General features: G+C 37.4%; 2 protein-coding genes across 2 annotated transcripts; both read left to right on the forward strand.

Annotated features, from left to right (window-relative positions):
• The first annotated feature begins 976 nt into the window (after positions 1-976).
• On the forward strand, positions 977-6,649 carry LOC121049531 (uncharacterized protein C630.12-like). Its single transcript, XM_040507161.1, has 8 exons — positions 977-1,098; positions 1,306-1,400; positions 1,573-1,610; positions 4,921-4,978; positions 5,861-5,935; positions 6,009-6,155; positions 6,200-6,252; positions 6,356-6,649. The coding sequence occupies exons 2-7, from the start codon at positions 1,314-1,316 to the stop codon at positions 6,212-6,214; spliced, it is 420 nt and encodes a 139-aa protein (XP_040363095.1). The 5' UTR covers positions 977-1,098; positions 1,306-1,313; the 3' UTR covers positions 6,215-6,252; positions 6,356-6,649.
• Positions 6,650-17,286: 10,637 nt separating this feature from the next.
• LOC112168212 (aluminum-activated malate transporter 2) lies at positions 17,287-21,492 on the forward strand. The gene is made up of 6 exons (XM_024305338.2): positions 17,287-17,632; positions 17,735-17,875; positions 19,632-19,904; positions 20,462-20,574; positions 20,722-20,865; positions 20,956-21,492. The coding sequence occupies exons 1-6, from the start codon at positions 17,371-17,373 to the stop codon at positions 21,352-21,354; spliced, it is 1,332 nt and encodes a 443-aa protein (XP_024161106.1). The 5' UTR covers positions 17,287-17,370; the 3' UTR covers positions 21,355-21,492.
• The last annotated feature ends 1,783 nt before the right edge of the window (positions 21,493-23,275 follow it).

Consider the following 23,275-nt stretch of genomic DNA (forward strand, 5'->3'; position numbering starts at 1 on the left):
TGTTTGAAAAGAAAAAAAAAAGTATTGTATATAGTTTAGCGTGGGTTGTATATTGGGATTAGAGTGAGTGCGTTAACATTCGAAAGCAAAAGTCATATATCTCTACAAGAGAGAGTTGCTTCACCGATTTCCTTGGACTTTGTATTTCCTTATCCTTCATTTCTACTAGCCACTTGCCCTAAGCCCCATTATAACCAAATAAAAGACCTCTTGATCTTGAATGTTGTGGGTTACCTACTTACCTAGTGCAGATGAGATCGAAGAGCAAGCATATGGTGGCGCGTGTTGTGAAATTGCTTTTCAGTGAAATACATGTAACCCTAAACACTTGAGCGGTAATATTCAGTGAACCTTTGTGAGTTTAGTAGGTTATATCAGGTCTTCTATGTGCCTCTTTGATTATGGTGGATTGATTTGACACATGGCCAACACATGCATATACTTGAGCATTTCTCACATGTCACTACTAGAATAATGTCATTAGACATCACCACTATTAAATCGGTCAAGATTGCACCTGATGTTAAAAACCGTGCTAACATCAGTTTGTGAAAAAACCGATTTCTATTATTATTATGGACATCGGTTACTTTCATAACCGATGAGAAAAGTTTCATTCGAAAACTTTTGAAAAACGCAGAGGGACTAAGTTTTAAACTTTGACAACCGAGGGGACCAATTATTTCATTCCCCCCAACACTTAATATTTTTTCCTCTTTCTCTAAAACTTTCGAACCCTAGCTAATAACGAATCTCTCTCCGTCTCTCCTCTGGGTCCTCTCTCTCTCTGGCACGGCCTTTTCTCTCTTCGACGGTGACGGACTGACGGTGGTAACTGGTAAGTCTGGGTTTATGGGTTTGTGTTTTTCACTCTTTATGAACTTCGATCGATCGGTCTCTTACTGCGACTGCGTTACTGGGTTTTCAATTTGCAGTGTCCTCAAGAGTCAAGGCTCAAGCAGAGTCCTGGGTTCTTGTTCTGGGTTCTTGAAGGCTTACTTGAAGGCTTGAAGGATGGGTTCAATCGATACTTCGATTTCAGTTTTTGATTTCAGATTCTTGAAGGCTTGAAGGCTGGATTCGATTTCGGATTTCTGGGTAAGTTGCTTGGTTACTCACTTTACTTACAGACTTGAGGGTTTGATTTTGGATTTGGATTTCTGTGTAAGGCTGGGTTCAGTGACTTCATTCGATACTTCCAGTCTTCCATTTCTGGGTTCGATTTCAGTTTTTCCAGTTTTGTTCCTACTTCATAGTTGTTATTTGTTAATTTGTTATTACTATCTCATTTGTCTGTGTGTGTAGTTACTGATATGATCATGACTCTTGCACCTCCATCGTTATGCTCCTGCGATGGAACAGATTGTGGTCCCAATCGTAAGTCAGAAATTATCAACCAGGTAATATACATAAGTCATTTGATTTAAATCTTAAACAAAGTTTATCCTTGTGCATTTCTTAAAGGCATAATAGTGATCATATGGTATGTCACTATATTATAATGGGTTCTAATTATTGAGTTTACTCTCAGCACCTAACTCGTAAAGTTTTCTTTTTTACTTGCATGTTCAGCGGATTAATGTGCATTCTCCTGATATTCAAGAAATAGTGTAAGTGTCTTCTCTTGTGTTTTCGACGATTGACGTCATGAAATTACGTTAAATTGGAATCTGGTGGCTGTTAGTTAAGGGTTTGGTTGAATAGTTATTACAACTGTATAGGCCTCATCAAAAAGCCCACGGATCAAGTGGGCCGATGGAGGCCCGCTGGCCCGCAGGGCTTTTGGCCCGGCCCGGCCAGTCAAAAAACCCGCAAAAGCCCGCCTTGGTGGGCCGATGGAGGCCCGCAAAAAAGCCCGCAAAAACCCGGCCCTGCCCATAGGCCCGGCCCGTAAAAGCCCGCAAAATATTATATATATATATATGTGTGTGTGTGTGTGTGTACATATATATATATATATATGTATGTGTGTGTGTGTTATATATATAGATATATCTATATGTGTGTGTGTGTTTATAAATATATATATATAGACACATATAGATATATATTTGTGTGTGTGTTTATATATATATATATACAGATCCTATCCAGAGCGAGGCATCGCTTTGAAACTTCAGAGCGAGGTTAGGGTTTAGGGTCACTTTTCGGTCGCATATCCACATCTCAACCATTCAGTTTCTAGGTACTAATGCATAGATCATCTCTGCAAAATTTCAGCCAAATTGATGGTCGTTAAGGCATTGATAACGGCCTTAAAGCTAGTACGGTTCAGGTTGGACAGATTCAGTTCGTCTATTGGTTTAAGCGAGTTAGATACCTTAAAGACCATCAATTTCGTTGAAATTTTGTAGAGATGATCTATACATTAGTACCTAAAAACTGAACGGTTGAGATGTGGATATGCGACCAAAAAGTGACCCTAAACCCTAACCTCGCTCTGAAATTTCAAAGCGATGCCTCGCTCTGGATAGGATCTGTATATATATATATATATATATATATATAGTCATATAGATATATATATATATATATATATCATATATGTGTGTGTGTGTGTTTATATATATATATATAGAGAGAGAGAGAGAGATATATAGATATATATATATATATATATCAATATATCATATATATGTGTGTGTGTTTATATATATATATATATAGAGATATATATATATATATATATATATCTATATATGTGTGTGTGTGTGTGTGTGGAAGTTCTTATATTATTATACTTCTATATAAAATATGTGCATATATATATATATATATATATATATATATTCTTTGACGAATCTGATCCGATCGGATTCGAAAATATGGTGAAATTGGCTAAATTTTTTACCACACTCATAATTTATTGTAATAAACTCATCCAACGGTCGGTTTTTCCATTTTCTTTGAATTGATAGGGGTTGCTCTTTGGAGTGTATGATATATAAATATAGGTTTATAAGAGTAACTTCGTTTGACCTAGTTGATCGAATTCGAAACGAGAACCAAATTGGCTGGATTTTCTACAACCACCATAAAACATTACAATCTCTCCATCGAGCGGTTGGTTTCTCCGAATTCATTTTCTACTTCATTGTTGCTTTAGAATGAACCTAAACAATTTAAATGCAATGTATAAGTCATACAACTATAGGAATAAAATTGGTATAAACCAATGTGTTTGTAATTAAAATTAATTTTTTTTTATCTTATGTCCACGCACATCCATTGATGGAATATATACAAACGTGATGTGAAAAAATAAGCACGTTTCGCAGTTGTCACGGCATCGGTCAACCAATAAAACATATAAGTGATTACGGTTGACCAATCCGATCGGATTCGAAAATATGGTGAAATTGGCTAAATTTTTTACCACACTCATAATTTATTGTAATAAACTCATCCAACTGTCGGTTTTTCCATTTTCTTTGAATTGATAGGGGTTGCTCTTTGGAGTGTATGATATATAAATATAGATTTATATGAGTAACTACGTTTGATCTAGTTGATCGAATTCGAAACGATAACCAAATTGACTGGATTTTCTACAATCACCATAAAACATTACAATCTCTCCATCGAGCGGTTGGTTTCTCCGAATTCATTTTCTACTTCATGGTTGCTTTAGAATGAACCTAAACAATTTAAATGCAATGTATAAGTCATACAACTTTATGAATAAAATTGGTACAGACCAATGTGTTTGTAATTAAAATTAATTTCTTTTATCTTATGTCCATGCACATCCATTGATGGAATATATACAAACATGATGTGAAAAATAAGCACGTTTCGCAGTTGTCACGGTATCGGTCAACCAATAAAACATATAAGTGACTACGGTTGACCAATCCGATCGGATTCGAAAATATGGTGAAATTGGCTATATGTTTTACCACACTCATAATTTATTGTAATAAACTCATCCAACGGTCGGTTTTTCCATTTTCTTTGAATTGATAGGGGTTGCTCTTTGGAGTGTATGATATATAAATATAGGTTTATAAGAGTAACTACGTTTGACCTAGTTGATCGAATTCGAAACGTGAACCAAATTGACTGGATTTTCTACAACCACCATAAAACATTACAATCTCTCCATCAAGCGGTTGGTTTCTCCGAATTCATTTTCCACTTCATGGTTGCTTTAGAATGAACCTAAACAATTTAAATACAATGTATAAGTCATATAACTTTAGGAATAAAATTGGTATAGTCCAATGTGTTTGTAATTAAAATTAATTTTTTTTATCTTATGTCCACGCACATCCATCGATGGAATATATACAAACGTGATGTGAAAAAATAAGCACGTTTCGCGGTTGCCACGCCATCGGTCAACCAATAAAACATATAAGTGACTACGGTTGACCAATCCGATCGGATTCAAAAATATGGTGAAATTGGCTAAATTTTTTACCACACTCATAATTTATTGTAATAAACTCATCCAACGGTCGGTTTCTCATTTTCTTTGAATTGCTATATGTAGCTCTTTGGAGTGTATGATGTATAAATATAGATTTATACAAAATTAGTGTCTTTAAAAATTTATTTATCAACAAATTAGTATCTATATATAAATATAGATTTTTTTGGTACAATATAGTTATATAGATTGTTATCTTTGGTTATATTTGATCATTATCCATTGAATTTCCAAAGCTTGATTAAAAAAAAAATACTTGTGTCTTTAAATATTTATTTATAAATAAAGCCCGCAAGGCCCGGCCCAAAAAAGCCCGCAAGGCCAAGCCCGGCCCGGCCTGAAAAAGCCCGCAAGGCCCGCTTTATATGGACGGGTTTGGATCCTTTGATTTTTAATAAAGCCCGGCCCGGCCCGGCCCTCAATTATTTAAAAATATAGCAAGGCCCGGCCCGGCCCCTTGACGACCCCTACAACTGTACATTGTACAGGTACCAGAATTACGTTACCAAGGAATCTTCAAACTATTTATTGGACTCCATTCAACCAGTAAGTTCTGTTTTATCTCTGGGATGCATGTTATCCCTTTCGTCACCCTGAATGACAGACATGGGTCAAGGAATCCAAAACTAATAAATTATCTTGTATTATCAGCATCTACATAAGGAATTTGAAGCTGCACGGACTTTACAAACTCAAGGTAGCTCTGAATAGATTTTATGTTGAATGCTTCATTTTAAAGGTACAGTTGCATCTAGCTTTGGGTCATCATGGCAAGTTTCTCTTTATTTGCTTCAATGGTTTCTAAATGCATTTGGAGGTAAATTCTTGGGTGTGGAAACTGAAGTCTTGCATCTTCTGTGAACTGCAGTGGTTTTAAGTCTATATAAGTCTTGAGGAACCCAACCATGATCAGGTTGTGATATCTAACTTGACAATGAGTCTTCGTGGGTTTATGTGTGATTGTGTAATAGAATCCTCTCTGTGGATTACTATACTTTGCCCCCCTGGGTAGTTCAATGGGGTTATCATGCAGTACATATGTAGGTCTAGGGATTGAATCCATCAACTACAGGCTAGTTGCTTTTGGTATATGTCACGAAGGGGCAAGAATTAATAATAAACATTTAGAAATGACTGGGTGGAATTTCATTTTTCTTTATTAGTTGTGTGCTTGTGAATCTGCTCTTGACTTGCAACTCTAATTGATAATGCCAATTTAAAACTAATCTGAATTAGTTGGGACTTGGGTGTGCTCAGTAATGTTGCCATTCATACCAAAGTAGATGTGGTGTTTGACAATTATGCGGTTCATACAGTTTTCTAAGCTTTTGAAGTAATGAGATAAGCAAAAATGGTTGAGAAAGAAGGTATTTAAAGAAATGACTGTAAAGTTACCTTTTACCTGCAATAATAATTTGTTTCTTGCAGGTACTTGTTTTATCTGGTCATGATCATGATCAGTGTGATGTTGTCCACAAGCCAAAATATGGGCTTGTGAAGGAGGTAAGCACCCAATGATTTGGCATATCTAACTCTTATCAGGGCATATGATATATTGTTGAGAATTATTTTTCAGCACACTGTGGGGACAATAAGCTGGCAGCAGGGAAATGTGTATCCATCTTTCATGTTAGTGTCTGCTAGTAATTTTGTCCCTTCAAATACATCCAGTTCTGAAGAGGCAGTCTTAACTCAACTGTGCTTTCTTCCTGTGCAACTACACACACACACATACATACATATATATATATATATATATATATATATATATATATATGGTAACTCTTCACAGATGAGTAGTGATGATTTATACAGATAAGGTTGGCTAGCACTTGTGACTTCCTAGTTCCTACTTATCTTTTCTGAAATTGTCAGGTATGGCACTATTTGTTTTGACCCTTCTTGCCCTCCTGCTTTGGCCAGCTGGTGGTGTGAGTTTTTGGCATCATTTTAGTGATCTAATGGCGTGTGGCAAACAAGAAGTAAAAGGATATAATTTCAAAGTATAGCTCCTTTCTTGAAGCTCCTCATTCATCAGGTGAATGAATCATATCACTTTGTCTGATAGCATCTTCATGTTCTTGTGATCTTATAGAGTAATCTGTAGCAGCTGAAAGTGTTTCATAAAAGCCATTTAAAATCGATCTGTATTGTTGTAATTTGACTGTAGTTTGTAAAAGGAACATGTTTTGCTTTTACTGGCATATCTTTCTAACAGTTTCAGGCTTTCAGCAAATGTCGGTTTACCAAGTTTCTGAGCAATATCTTAGAAAGCTAAGAACAGCAGGCCTGTAGATCCGACTGGCAGAGAATTGATAATAAATAAGTTACTACTTACTAGAAGCTAGTAATAGGAAAATTTTGTATGATTATTGCTATGAATGATTTAAATAAGCACAAGATCAACCACACTGGGTTTGGTTTGATATCTAATTTGATAATTCATGTCCAACTAACTTGAACCTCACAGGTACTAAAAATCAGATGAGAAACAGAAAATCCTTCTTTAGATTCCCTCTATATATTGTCAGCCAGTTTAAAGCTCCCACACTATTTTAGTGCAACCGGAACGTCGACATACACATACACTGATAAGAAAAACTTACAAGATGAACTTCTAAGATTATTCTCAGCTTGTCTGCATTTCATTTGAGTTTGCTGTCCCGAGTTTCTTAGAGCTCATCCATGGTGGGTGGGCAGCAGTATTCTCTTCAAATGACAATTGCATATTTTTGCTCAAGTTTGTAATCACGTTTGAATTATGCTATCAATTGTTTTGAATGCTATCAATTGTCATGACTTACATTGTTATATATATTTGTAGTGGGCAGTAAAGGATCGGAAAGGGTATACTCAACAACAACTTGACGATGACTCTGGCTTTCGATTCAAGTTTGAAATTTGAATAATCATAACAGCAACCAACTCCTATCTTTCCAAGTTGAAAGCTTGCAGTTTCTTTGTTCATTGGATAAAAATTTCAAATCTAAGTCACGTTGACTTGGCCTCCAATCAGTAAGATCTGAAGCTTATCAAAGACTTTAATTTTGAAACTTGAAAGCTTAGTAGAATGGAGCACAACTCTTCATCCACCCGTGAATATCTTGGGAGCTCTTCTTTTTTTATTTTTTTTATTTTATCCGTTTGGACTAAGGGACCTGCAAGTTTTCTTTTTCCCTTGTTTCTGCATGGTGTTGCAATGAAGCAAGGAGTCTTCTTTTTCGTATTGTAGTAAACAAACCCATTAGTAGTTAACTTGGATACTACCACATTCTTCTAGGCTTGCAACATTATTTTTCTTCTCAAAATCTTGTGCTTTTACTTATCAAAGCACTTAGCAGAATTAGAGGAATAAAGACCCCATTTGAATGTGAACCTGTAAATTTTGGTCTCAACAGTGACGTGCCCATGACGTTAATTACTTGACGTACAAGATACACTAGCCACTAATACACAAAAAAATTATGAAGCAACATGCTCTGAAAAACTGATTGCATAAGTTGAATATGGTCAGCCATAGAAAGAAGCCGCCCTTGCCAACCCATAAGCCTTACTTTTTCTTTATCCACAATAACTTGAAAATGACACCTCCGAGGTTTGCCACAAAAAATTGGGACACACCCAAATAAATAAAAGGCAACCTACTTGCACGAAAGCCCGATATTTGTTGAATTGATGTCTGCGTATGATGATACTTGGCTCCAAGATAAAACGTACTTTTGTGTGCATTATAGTGTGTAGGCTTGATTTAATAAGTGAGCATGAATTTTGTTAAATGAGTGGTGCTAGTCTATATGCCATTTTTTCTTATCTATTCATAGTCGGCAGAGAAAATGTATGTAATATACCATTCTACCTTGAGTCAATACAATTCAATATGAATTTATTCAACAAAAAAAAAAGAAAAAAAAAACAAGAAGAACAATATCTTGCAAACAAAAAGAACATTATTTTGTAGGAGAAACCACATGATAGGTGTTGCTTTCAAGTATAGATTGGTGCTTGATATATTAAAGGACAAGAGTGACAAGTGCTCTTGCATTATTTATTTGATCAATTTTAGTTTCTTAATCTCTCAGAAGAAATATTCTGCAAAAATCAGCTAAATGACAGCTCAAATTATGATCGGTTCTTCTGTCAATTATGATTGATTTTGAAGTTTGAACACATGGGGAACTATGCAGATCCAGCTCTCAAACAGCAAGTAGGTTAAAGGTTGAGGAGTTCGGTTGGGGCAAGCCGGTTATATATATCTTAATCATAGAAGATATAAGAAGAGTTGGTTCTATATAAGACATTTTTTGATTAATACACCGCACTGAAATGAAAATGTAAGCAAGAATCGATCGGAGGCTAGCTTCTGATTTCTTCTATGAAAAATTCTACAATGTGTTAATGTATGACATGCATACAATTGCCTTAAAAGTGGTAAAATGAGTCCTCAAAATAGTAATATTAGTCCTTAAAGTAGGAACATGAGTCCTTGAAGTGGTAAATTTTCTTAGTTACCACATGAGTCCTCAAAATTGTAATATTAGTCCTCAAAGTGGTAACATGAGTCCTTAAAGTGGCAAATTTTCTTAGTTTACCATATGAGTCCTCAAAATAGTAATATTAGTTCTCAAAGTGGTAACATGGGGTAAAAATAGTTGATGTATGAGAAATGTTAACATACCATAGCTTTACCCTTCTATACCTTCATCAATTATGATTGTAGAATATTAATCACAACTCGTCTAGAAAACTATCATATAACTCTACCAATTATGATTTTAGAATATTAAAATCATAATGGAGAAAGGATTAGAAGTAGTGCAATACTGGAATTAGGGTTTCACTTCACAAGCAAACGAGCTAACATCATAATGGAGAAAGGAATACAAGTACTGTTGTAATAGTGAACTATTAGGCTTTTACTTTATATGCAAATGAGCTAGCTACACAAGCATATACGCTTGGATATTTCTTTGTAAGGGGAATTTGATTGTACACCCAAATTCACACACACCTTTTAGATTAAACTCATCTATAAAATTGTTTTAATATACACCCAAACACATTAATTAGGTTTATCTAAAAAAAATTCTATTAAATATGATAAATATTAAAACCCATTGTTGTTAAGAATTACTAAAGCTGCCACCATCCCCAAACTTTCTGCAGATGTAAGTCTTGAAATTGTTGAGCAAAAACATCGCCCAGAATTAATCAACTCTTGATTCCTGCAATTGAAATCAATACCTAGTTTGGAGATTATGTAATCTCCACATTCAAAAGCCTAATCCAAATCAATACTTGGGTTGGTGGTTATGTAATCTCCACATTCAAAAGATGGAATTATAGGTGCCTATCATTCTCTGAATGATTTAGGTACAAATCGTGAACTCCCTGAATGATAGGTACCTAAATCATTTGTTTATGTTAAAACCCACATGATGTTTAACACCTGAATGATAGACAAAATTATGCAATTTTACCTATGATTTATTCTACCTAAGTTGTTCCCTGATTGATAGGTACAAATTGTGAACTCCTAAATGATAGGTACCTAAATCATTTGCTTATGTTAAAACTCACATGATATTTAACACATGTACGTACGATAGGAAAAATTATACAGTTAGGCCTATGGTTCATCTAGAAATACCAAAATTAGCAAGTGAAAGTTAATGACAAGGGTGTTGGATTATTTTATTTCATTTTCGGTAAATGAGGTGAAATAAATACTTTACTAAAAAGTCAACAATGTTTAAGTAAAAGAGAATTCAAGAGAGATTGAAAAAAGAATTGTCATTCATTATTGAGAATAGGAGCCCTATTTATAGGGATTACAAAGTACATGTTCTAATGTTACAAGGAAATCTAATCTGAATAGAGAACTATGAATTCTAGAACATTCTCTCCTATTACTACTCCTAGTTTGATTAGGCACACAAAACTGATTTTCCTTGAACACTCCCCCTTGTGCCGCTCAAACTTGGTGGTGACGCTTCATCTGTTGCCTCGTTAAAAACCTTACTTGAGTGCACGCTCGAGGAGGAGAAAAAGAGTACAACACGTCATCTATTCTTCGAGATCGAACATGTAGACATCATAACTCTCCCTGATGTCGATATCTCACCCTGATTGCTACAATCGTGGGAGTTCAGATAACTTTCTCAATCTGATGCTCTTCACATGTTTCTCGAAGGTGGATTTAGGTAACGACTTAGTGAATAAGTCTGCTACATTATCCTCTGATCGGATTTGATTCACTTCAATCTTTAGAAGTGATTGTTGTTGCTGTTTGTAAAAGAATTTAGGCGATATATGCTTGGTGTTGTCGCCCTTGATGAAACCTAACTTCATTTTCTTAATACAAACTGCATTATCTTCATAAATGCATGTAGGTTCATCCGTGGTAGACTTCAAACCACAACTTCCTCGTATGTCTAATTATATATCTTAGCCATATGCATTCACGTACGGCTTCATGTAGAGCAATAATCTCTGCATGATTTGAGGAAGTAGCAACAAGGGTCTGTTTTGTAGACCTCCAGATATCGCAATGCTTCCCATGGTAAAGACATAACCAGTTTGGGAGAGACCTTTGTGAGGGTCAGAGAGATACCATGCATCAGGAAAACCCATCAAAACATCATTGTCGTTTTGATGGAGGGGAGTAGGGAGACGCCGGCCACTATAGACAGCGCCGGCGCTAGCAACATAGCCGGCTACCAACTCTTGGACTGTGGCTTTTTGCCTTTTAGGGTCCGATCCCAAATTTCCGTCATTCCTTTTCTCTCTGTAGGGATAGAATAGGCCCATATCATCGTACCTCTTATGTATCGAAAGATTGTCTTTACACCAATCCAATGGTGGCGTGTTGGCGCAGAGCTACGTCGAGCTAACAAGTTCACTACAAAGGAGATGTCTGGTCTTGTGCATTGAGCTAAGTACAACAATATGCCTATTGCACTTAAATAGGGCACTTCGACCTCTAATGATTCTTCGTCCTCATCCTTTGGGCGAAACGGATCTTTTCCGGGCTCAAAACTATGGCCGATCATGGGAGTACTCACAGGCTTTGTTTTATCTTCATTAAAGCGCCTTAAGATTTTCTGAGTATATGCAGACTGATGAATCAAAATCCCATCACTACGGTGCTCGAGTTCTAAACCGAGACAAAACCATGTTTTCCCAAGATCTTTCATCTCAAATTCGGATTTCAAGTATTTTTCAGTTTCCTTTAACTCATCTAGAGTTCCAATTAGGTTCATGTCATCTACATAAACTGCTACGATTGCAAATCCGGAACTTGTTCTTTTAATGAACACACATGAGCATATTTCATTGTTAATATATCCCTTCCCAATCAAATAGTCATTTAGACGGTTATACCACATCCGTCCGGATTGTTTTAATCCATATAGTGAGCATTTTAATCTTATTGAAAACGTGCTCCGTGGTTTAGAGCCACTTGATTTGGGTAATTGAAGTCCATCTGTAACCTTCATATATATCTCTGAATCTAGATCCCCATAGAGATATGCTGTAACTACATCCATAAGCTGCATGTCAAGTTTTTCGGAAACTACCAAACTGACAAGGTAGCGGAACGTTATAATGTCAATTACGGGAGAATATGTCTCCTCGTAGTCGATTCTAGGGCGTTGTGAGAAACCTTGCGCCACGAGGCGGGCTTTATATCTAACCACCTCATTTTTCTCATTACGCTTTCTAACAAAGACCCATTTATGGCCAACAGGTTTTACATGTGGGGGTGTCTGCGTTATAGGCCCATATACCTGTCTCTTTGCTAGTGAATCCAATTTAGCTTGGATCGCATCTTTCCATTTAGGCCAATCCACTCTTCGCTGACATTCTTCGACAGAGCGAGGTTCGATATCATCATATTTTATAATTCCTTTTGCAACATCATATGCAAATGCATAATCAATAGCCATAGAATTTCTATCCATCATCTCATGTACACTAGTGTAATTCATGGAGATCTCTCTATTCTCTGGAGTTGGTTCTGACATTGGAGCGTCCCCCAATGATGTCTCTTGAACATAACCATAATCCGGAATATTCTCATGAGATGGATTATTTATATCGATAATTAATGGATTATTTTGTACCAAACTCGCTTTCTTTCTTGGGTGAGAATCCATCGAACCTATGGGTCTCCCGCGCTTCCTGGCAGGAGCCATGCTTAGGTATCCTTGAGATGGCGTCATGTCCTCTAATTTTAGGGACATCAATCCTTGCAGACACGTTTGCAGCAGGTATATGTGATATCGTCACTTTAGCGATATCAGAAAACACATCAGGCATCGATTCTGCTACGTTCTGAAGATCAAGAATTCTCTGCACTTCAATTTCAGACTGTGCGGTTTGGGGATCAAGGTGAGACAGAGTGGGGACAGACCACGACAATTCCTGTCGTTCCTGTTGAACATTGATGTTCCTATCTCCCGCTAACGACGGGAAGATTGTCTCATCGAAGTGACAATCCGCAAATTTAGCAGTAAAGAGATCGCCTGTCAAGGGTTCTAAGTAGCGGACAATCAATGGAGAGTCATATCCAACATAAATGCCTAATCGTCTTTGAGGACCCATTTTGGTGCGCTGTGGTGGCACAATTGGCACATAAACTGCACACCCAAATATGCGTAAGTGTGAGACATTAGGCTCATACCCAGTCACCATCTGGGACGCAGAAAAGGGTTGAGTGGCAGTAGGCCTTAGACGAATAAGCACAACTGCATGCAATATTGCATAGACCCAAGCAGAAATAGGGAGACTAGTGCGCATTACCAATGCTCTAGCGACCATTTGTAGTTGTTTAATGGTGGTTTCTGCAAGACCATTTTGGGTGTGAACATGAGGAACTGGATGTTCAACTTCAATCCTAATGGACATGCAATAATCATCAAAAGTTTTTGATGTAAACTCCCCAGCATTGTCTAATCTTATAGACTTAATAGGATGATCAGGGTGGTGAGCCCTTAACTTAATAATTTGTGCTAGGAGTTTAGCAAATGCAGCGTTCCTAGTGGACAATAGCATAATATGTGACTAGCGTGTCGATGTATCAACCAACACCATAAAATATCGAAATGGTCTGCATGGTGGTTGAATAGGTCCACAAATATCACCTTGGATTCTTTGCAAGAATTGTATGTTTTCTTTAGTGTCCTTTGCATAGGATAGTCTCGATCCTAATTTTGCTAAAGAGCAGGCTTTACAAAACGAAGGATGGGCTTTAGAAACAACCAATGAGAATTTTGGTTAAGCCATGAAGTCACAATGGACTTTAGAAGTAAAATGTGGAGTTGAAAGAGCATTGGTGGCATCAAAGCCACCTTTGGACCACAGGGGGACAGCGGCGCAAGCCAAGGATGGCCAGTTTTGAGGGTGAGCGGCGCCGTGAGGAGCAGAGGCTCTTTCGGGGTCCAAAATCTGAGTTTTACTTCTTTGCGTTCTGAAAATGGATGTCTGTGTGTAGTCTTTAATATACGGATCATCATATCACGACTTGGATGTCCCAAACGGTCGTGCCAAAGCCTATATGTGTCGAAATCCCATAAATCATCTCTCATAACGTGAGTGGATGCAATTATTCAAATAGTGGTTGCATACAACCCACTAGATCGACACATAAGTTTCTCTAAGACCCTTTTATGTCCGTAGTCATTAGAGGTGATGCAAAGGAACTCTTGTCCATTCTCACAATGTGTTTCCACATGAAAACCATTGGCTCTTATATCTTTGAAGTAGTAAAGTTCGAAAAATATGTCCATGACATGAGATAAAATAAATTGAGACTTTATTAAAATTAGCCGATAATTACATCAAAGTTTCCATAGTCTAATCCAAAAGAAAAATCAAATTAAGACAAACCGTAGTCACTCTATCCTTTTGGTAACTCTAATAAAATATGACCAAGGAAGTAGAGAGAGATGTCGGTGGAGTGAGGCTCTCTTAAATACCACTAATCTCAATTACTTTCCTAGACATCATACTTTATTTGATGCGCCACATCAGAAAGAGATAATACAAGATGTCATTTATCGACTAAGGCATATTGCCATTACATAATTCTTGGAAAATATAAAAGACTATTCTAAATAAAAATCCGCGGCATTTTGTCTTCATCGCCAAATTTAAAGTCTTTTGTTTTTTTTCTTGAACTCGATGTCTTGATCACCATGATGCGACTACCTTCTTAGGTACATTGCAAATTCAAGTCCATTGATCAAATGTTCCATATCAAAAATAGACACCATAAAAAGGATTCTCCCTTGATTGAGGCGCATTGGCGCAATATGCAGAGTCCCTAGGACTGGTGGCGTTGGAAGGTGACAACCATGGCCAATGTTGGCTCCATGGTTTCCAACCCTTCTTCCCTCAAAATCACGCCTCCTACGGTCCTGAGATCGTCGCCTTGAGCGATTACCTTCTTGAGCATTTTGATCGTATGGATCATGACGTCGATGGCGTCTCTCTCTAGCCATAGGATGATGCTCTTGATGGCTATCTTGATGCCTATCAAATTCTTTTTTTCACAAGCTCGTTGCCATGTCTCTCAGTAGTGGCAATAACTTCAATAAGCTGTCGAAAACTTGTGATCCGTCTTGCATGTACATGGATCCGGAATGAATCAGAGGATCTCATAGCATAGATGGGGAAGGTATAAAGGGTTTTCTCAATCAATTGGTCTTCTGTGATTGTCTTTCCACAGAAACGCATCATTGATCTGATGCGAAGAGCTTCCGAATAAAATTGTATGACCGTGTTAAATTCAGAAAAGCGAAGATCATTCCATTCTGCTTCTATATTCGGAAGAATAGAGTCACGAACATTGCCATATCTTTCGCAAAGCACTTGCCAAAGCTTTATAGCGCTATCCTCATTTATGAACTCAAACTGGAGGTCACTATCCATGTGACGTTTCATGAAAGCAAGTGCCCTGGAATTATCTTCCTCAGTTTGAGGGTCTGGAGCTGTTGTTGTAGGACAAAGCTCTTGGATTGTATGCAATAAATCACGGGCAATAAGGTGGATCTCGACATCAACAGCCCATATTAAGTACCTTTTGCCTGCATAATCCAATGGAACAAAATCGAGTTTGTTCGTGTTCGTCATCCTGAAAGATAAAGCAAGAACAAATTAGTTTCAGAGTTAAAACTTCCATGACAACTAATAAATAATATCAAGATTTCCGAGCTATGCTACCAAGAAATCGATTTCCACGAATGATTGGATTAGACCGAAACAATGATGTTTATATGGTCATAAATCGATGCTTACGGACGCTCTTAGTCCAAAGTCTTACGAACGCTCTTAGTTCGTTAATAGAGTGAATCCCCACTATTCCGCTTTTCAAAAATCGAACCCACATTATAAGAAAAGTGGAATGAAGAAGAAGGGAGGTTGCAAGTCCCCGAAGAAAAAGAAGAGGAAAAGTAAATTTCGAAAGCGGGAACTTTAATTATAAAAACTTACTTGGTTAAAATTTGAAGCAGATTTGCTTCTGAACAGCTCTCACTTCTATTGGTGTACAAATCTCAAAACAACTCCAATAGGCTGAAATTTGGAGGTCAGACAGAAGAGACAGAGGCGAACAACTTTGATGAAGAAAGGATTTTGATATGAGGTTCCGAACTAGACTTTTCAGCATACGGAGGTGCACAGAAACAGGGAAGGATGCAATGGGTGTGCGTCGGTGCTGCAGGGGCAGCAGACGTGCGTGTGCAGGGGCAGGCGCGCAAGTGAGGCTAGCATGGGCTAGGAGTTGCAGCAGTGAGGCTTGAAGGTGGCAGCAGCGGTTTTGAAGGATTTTCTGGTTTGGATTTTAGTCTCGTGGTTAGGGCTCGTGCTGATAACGTGTTTAAGTAAAAAAAAATTCAAGAGAGATTGAATAGAGAATTGTCATTCATTATTGAGAATAGGAGCCCTATATATAGGGATTACAAAATACATGTTCTAATGTTACAAGGAAATCTAATCCGAATAGAACTAGGAATTCTACAACATTCTCTCCTATTACAACTCCTAGTTTGATTAGGCACACAAAACTGATTTTCCTTCAACAAACAACTATATTTGAGGAATATTTTACCTGTTCAATCATAAGGGTAAAATAGTCAAACTAAAAACACATGAAAAATCATCATTATAGACTTAAAACCTATAAGGAAGATTTAATTATGTGAATGGGTGTAGATTAAAAGAAAATATAAGAATGAGTTTTTCCTAATAACAGCTTTATTTTTTGGGTTTTTTTTTTCTAATTTTCTCTTAGAATAGAGACGGGTCAAAACCCTACTATTAGAAAAATGGCCTAAGGAGACACATAAAATAGAGACATATGAAGGATGTGTGCCATTAAGTGATCAATAGGCACAGAAGAAGATATGTGTGCTATGTGGGTTTTGGACGAATAGAATAGGGACAGATGAAGGGCCCTAAACCAATGGGTGGTACTATGTGGGTTTTGGATGGCTGATGGGTAGCCTTCTTTGACTGTCCTTGAGTCAGATGAAGAACGCGCCCTGCTTGTGCTGGTGTCTCTCACGTGTAATGTACTAAAATGCAAGGCTCTAGTCTCTAGATTCGTTACTTGTGTTAATCGTTCATTGACAATTGAGAAGAATATTTCTGGAAGAATATTTCTGGAAGAAATATTTAAACCACCGAACTCGATTAATTAATTGCTCTCTTATACGCTTGTACCTGATCGATAGGGATGTGTAACATATTGTATGAGTGTCATTTTGGCCTATACCATACCACACACTTCTCACATATAAATAGACTACTACTCTGCTCTGTTAGACCACTCTCTAATTCCTAGAAATCTCACCCACCATTTACTTTACTAGCTAGAGAGCTGTCTTCTCTCTATCTTCGCCTCGATCTAGCTTCCGGTAGCTATAGCACTGACATCCATGGCATCTTCAAATAATGACCATGATCAGGTTAAAGGAGCGGGACTCTTCCAGAGGTTAAGGGGAAAGATAGTTAAGTTTGGCTTGATGTTAAAAAAACTAGGGCAAGATGATCCAAGAAGAATTGTTCATTCTCTTAAAGTGGCACTTGCTCTTACATTGATCTCCATGTTATTCTACTTTGAACCACTCTATGACGGTTTTGGTATAGCTGCTATGTGGGCTATTCTGACTGTTGTGGTCGTTTTTGAATTTACTGTTGGTAAGTTCATACTTCATACACGTAATCAACCATATTTCTCTTCATATAAGGATTTAAATTAATCTCAAATGATCCATATTTAATCATTTGAAAAATTTTCAGGAGCGACGATAGGACGAGGTTTGAATAGAATAATGTCAACTGTAGTAGCTGCTGCTCTTGGCATTGGAGCTCATCGATTAGCAACTCTTTCGGGCAATCAAGGAGAGCCAATACTTATTGGTCTCTTTGTCTTCGTAGAAGGTACATATATATGTATATAAATAGGGTCATTGACCAAAAGCACCAAAATAACAAAAAATTATCCCACTTACCCCAGCAACAGTTTTTTCTTCCCACCTACACAAGATAACAACAAATGACTATTTTGCCCTAAACACAATTAATAAATTACAGCTTTGCCACTCAATATTAATCTCTCATCCGATCTCTCTCTCTCCTCTCTCCCCCATATCTCTCCCAACTGACCTCCGGCTCTCTCTCCTCTGGCTCCGATGATTGACCCAGCCCTCTCTCTCCTCCGATCTCCGGCGCTCGACACGGCCCTCTCTCTCTCTTCCTTCCAGCTCCAACGTTCGACCCATGCCATCTCCCTCTCTCCTCCAGCTCCGGCGACGACGTAGCAACTCGGAGATCGGAGGAATATACCGGCTTCGTTTCCGGTTTCATGTGGTGTCGTCTTCGTCCTCTCTCTCTCCCGTCCTTGTCCATGCCGGCGTCGATGCTGCAATAGACGATGCCGGGGGCCTTCGAGCTTCAGAATGGAGCCCAGTTGTCGACGACGGGGACGTGAACAACGACGCCGTCTGAGAAGCCGTGGCCCTGGTGTTCGATGGCGCAGATGGCAAAGACGGTTGCTGGCCTCACTCGCCGCACTCTCCGGCCGCAATCGGAACTGGAGTTGTTTTTTTTTTTTTGGCAAACTGTGTTTTGAATTTTGATTTCTAATGGTTTTTTTTTTTTTGTCTCCTTTGCTTTTTCTTTTTCTTTAATTATCTATTGTATGATTGAGCTGCAATCCGGCCTCTTGCTTTTTTTTTCTTCTTACTTTTTGGTAAAATAGGGGGCAGAAGGTGAAGAAGCAAAAAAAAAAAGTTTCATCGGGGATAATAGACGTCTATTGAGAGGCAATAGACATCTACTGGAGGGCAATAGACGTCTTGAATTGGTGTAATCTCCTCTTTTTTTTTCTTTTTCAAAGTTCTATTTGCCTAATTTTAGGAGGATTAGTAACTATTCTGGCAATTGAAATGTCTATTGGGGGGCAATAGACGTCTATTGGGGGGCAATATATGTTTTGAATTGACGTAATCTTCTCATTTTTTTTCTTTAATCAAAATTTATTTGTCTAAATTTAGAGAGATTAGTTCTTATTTCGGTAATTGAAACGTCTATTGGGGGGCAATAGACGACTACTGCCCTTCTATTGGGGGCAATAGACGACTACTGCCCCTCTATTGGGGGGCAATAGACGTCTATTGGGGGGCAATAGACGTCTATTGGGGGGCAATACATGGCTGATAGTCGTCTATTGGGGGCAAAAAAACTTTCCGGTGGGTGGTAGCCGGTGATCGGAATCCGGCGGCCGGTGACAGGATTCCGGCGACCGCTCACCGGAATCCGGTGAAATTGGCCGGAATCCGGCGGCCGGTGACCGGAATCCGGCTGCCGGTGATCGGACTCCGGCGAAGTCCCCTATGGTTTCTCTCTCTTCCATTCTCTCTCTCTCTCTCTCTCTCTCTAAGTAACAAAGGTGAGGGTAAAATGGTATTAAAAAATAATAAAAACAAAAAAAAAATCTTAATGGGGTATTAGGGAAGATCTCCTTAGAGTGTTGTGGGTAAGAGGGAATTAAAAAAACTTAGTGGGGTAAGTGGGAAAAAAATCTCTAAAAATGGTGTAAATGGACAAAAACCCATATAAATATGTTATATACTAATTACGTTATGTATGCTTCAATTTTATTATATGTTTCATCTTGGTTTTGAATTTGGTGCAGCTGGAATAGTGACATTCTTCAGATTTATTCCCCAAATGAAGGCAAGATACGATTATGGGCTGCTGATATTCAACTTGACATTCTGCCTAATATCGGTGTCTGGCTATCGCGACGAGGAGGTTATACGATTAGGATTCGAGAGGGTATCTACCATCATCATTGGAAGTTGTACTGCAGTTACTGTTTGTGTTTTCATTCGTCCAGTATGGATTGGGGCGGAACTTCACAATCAGATTGCTACCAACATGGAAAAGCTTGCCAATTTCTTAGAAGGTACATCTATCTAGCTAGCGGGTAAAGTTATGGTATGTTAACATTTCTCATACATCAACTATTTTTACTCCACTAAGGACTCATATTATCACTTTGAGGACTAATATTACTATTTTCAGGACTCATATGGTAAATTAAGAAAATTTACCACTTTAAGGACTCATGTTACCACTTTGAGGACTAATATTACTATTTTGAGGACTAATGTGGTAACTAAGAAAATTTACCACTTTAAGGACTCATGTTACTACTTTGAGGACTAATATTACTATTTTGAGGACTCATTTTACCACTTTTAAGACAATTGTATGTATCATTGTAGAATTTTCCCTAGCTATAAACAATCAATAATTAATCTTTTTTAATCATATTATCTCTTTTGTACTTGTTTTTGTTATCACGTACGGACATAGATACATGCAAATCATGTGAACTTTGTATTTAATTAAGAAATTATTATTATTATTATTATGTTCTTGCATTTATTTTTTACTAATACCAAGAAACTCCAAATACTTATCTAACAAGTTCTTGCATGTATGATTACTTAATTATAGAATTTGGAGATGAATACTTTACAGTATCTGAGAATGGCCAGATCAGAGGCAAGTCATCCTCTCTTCAAGGATATAAAAGTGTTCTAGCTTCAAAAGGCAGTGAAGACACCATGGTAAGAACAATCTTCAAGCTAATTGAGAATAAAATCCCACATTGCGTTAAAACTAGTTTGCACGGTCCTATTAGGGTCGCTTCACTTGTTGCAATCGGATTTCAATTAGGTTTTATCTTCTAACTTAATTTTCTTATTATTCTCCAGGCTAATTTGGCAAGATGGGAACCGGGCCATGGAAGGTTCAAGTTTCATCATCCATGGAAACAATACTTGAAAGTTGGAACCCTAACTCGCCAATGTGCGTTCAAAATTGAAGCTCTCAACAACTACCTTACCTCTGAAACCCAAGTGTGATAAGCAATCACTTTACCAATTCACGTTGTTATTATATATACCATACATATGATCTAACTTATCTTTTGCTATAAATTCTTGTAGACACCTCAGGAAGTTAAAAGCATAATACAAGGGCCAAGCGTGGTTATAAGCTCAGAGTGTGGGAAAGCATTGAAGCAGTTAGCAACCTCAATGAGGAAAATGACCAAATCATCCTCAAACGATCCTCACATTGCAAATTCAAAAGATGCCGCTGAAGAACTCAAAGCTGTTATAAGATCAAGCTTGTGTAAACTGCCAGCTGCTGATTCCCTGCATATAATACAAGAAGGTGCAGTGGCTTCACTACTCTTTGAAATTATCAGATGTACAGAGAAAATTGCAGACGCTGTACATAAACTAGCATCCCAAGCACATTTTAACGATGTAAAGCCGACAGTGACACCGAACCAGGAAAACTCCGTGAATGATGGGCCACACCATGTTATTGCGATTGAGTGATCGGACACTCTGAACTCATCATTCACACTGGTAATTAGTCCAAGAAAAAAAGTGTACAGTTGTGTGGATGCTTGAGCAGTTCTCTGTCAACAAATAATTGATGGAAATGCTTATTTATCTTTTCTAGATTTTTTATTATTATTATTTTTTTTTTTTTTGGCTCTCCCTTCTTGCATTAACTTTATGGGGGAGTTCTTGCATGTGTTACTTTTTCCCTACGAGCTTCCACTGGAAGCTCAGAGGTTCGGATCTTTTTGTACGTTTTATACTCGCTAGCTGCAAATAATAAAATGTCCTCATTTGTGATCAATTAATCTGTCCTTTTCAAATTAAATAAGAAAAAAAAATACAGAGGAACAATTCGATCAGTTATGTCAACTTTGTACTCGTATGTGCTTTGATACAGAAAATAATTCCAGTTGCAGAGTTACTGTGTACGTCTTATTGATATATTAAGCATGGCCAGACCCGAAAGTTGACGGGTGTCCGTTTAACACATAATCCCTCTTTATATATTCTGATGATCTATAAGAGCATCTCCAATGGTGGTGTCAAAATCCACTGTGGAGCTCCAACGGATATAAAAGGCAGATCTCTTCCTCTTCAACCCATCCTTCAAATCCACCGTGGATGACAATTTTTGGTTTCATCTGTCAAATTTGACAGACTCAAGTCATCTGTCATTTTATTTTTTATTGTTTCTACCCTTCCCCTCTATCGTTCTCCTCAATTTCATGCTACCCTAATCAAAGTCATTCATGATTTTTCTCATCTTTCTATTTCTTCCTACAATACCCAAACCTTCAAAAATCATTGATATCAAACCAAAAATTCAATTTTCATTCAAATTTGGGGAAAAAGAGAGGAAGAGAGTTAGAGTTTGGAGTTAGAAAGAAAAACTGAAGAATTGGGTTCAAGCAGCTCTGATCACATCTAAGTGTCGCCATGATCGATCACAGTGTTGAGGTCGCGATTGTGTTTGGGATGTTGGAATCTAGGCTACTTGTGGTTGCTTGGACCTGTTCAAATTTGTCAATATGGTGGCTTTTCTAATTGCCCAGAAAAGCTAGAAGACAGTGAAGAGAAACAGAAGAGAAGAAGATGGAGAGAAAGAAAGCAATAGTGCAATTGTGTTTTAATTAAATACGTTATAATAATAATAAAATATTTATTTATTTTAACCTATGAGTTGGAGTGAAAAATTGTTAAAATTGACAATTCCTTGTAGTTGTCAAATTTCAAATTTACCTCAAAATTTTTGACCTCTCAATTGGAGAAGGGCTAAACAAGATTAAAAGACTCAAGAAACTAATTTGATTGCAATCCTTGAATAAACCATCTATTTTCATTGAATTCAGGGGTTAGATTCAATTTTGTTTATTTTATTTGGTAGAATACTGGGAGCATGCATGTAATTCTACTATCTAGAAGCTGCGCTTCCTCGAATTGCTTTCATCACTACTAGAAAAATCCCCCAATGCACACAGATGACATTCACACAGATGAAAATCTGTGTGAAAAATACTGCTATACACACAGATATCTGTGTGAAAACTATATTCACACAGTTATCCGTGTGAAATATATTTTAAAAGTAGGCCTGCATATGTTCACATGGATTTCCATATGAAGTTTACACGATTGTCCATATGAATTAAAGTGATACACACATGTCCATATGAAAATTTACTTCCGCTTCAGATAATCATGTATATGTGTCAGTGTAGAATATTCTGTAAATATTTACTTTTCTTGTAGGTGTAGATTACGTTTTATGTATAGTTGTAGGAGTGTTTTTCCTATTTGGACTACTCTTGTATCTCTTTATAATCCTCCTATTTTGGAGATGAATAATACAATTGAAGCATTGCAGACCATTGAACCCTTATTTTCTACTTAGTATCAAAGCAGGTTCAAACCC

This window comes from Rosa chinensis, chromosome 5, assembly GCF_002994745.2.
Source record: "Rosa chinensis cultivar Old Blush chromosome 5, RchiOBHm-V2, whole genome shotgun sequence".
In the NCBI taxonomy this organism is placed as follows: domain Eukaryota; kingdom Viridiplantae; phylum Streptophyta; class Magnoliopsida; order Rosales; family Rosaceae; genus Rosa; species Rosa chinensis.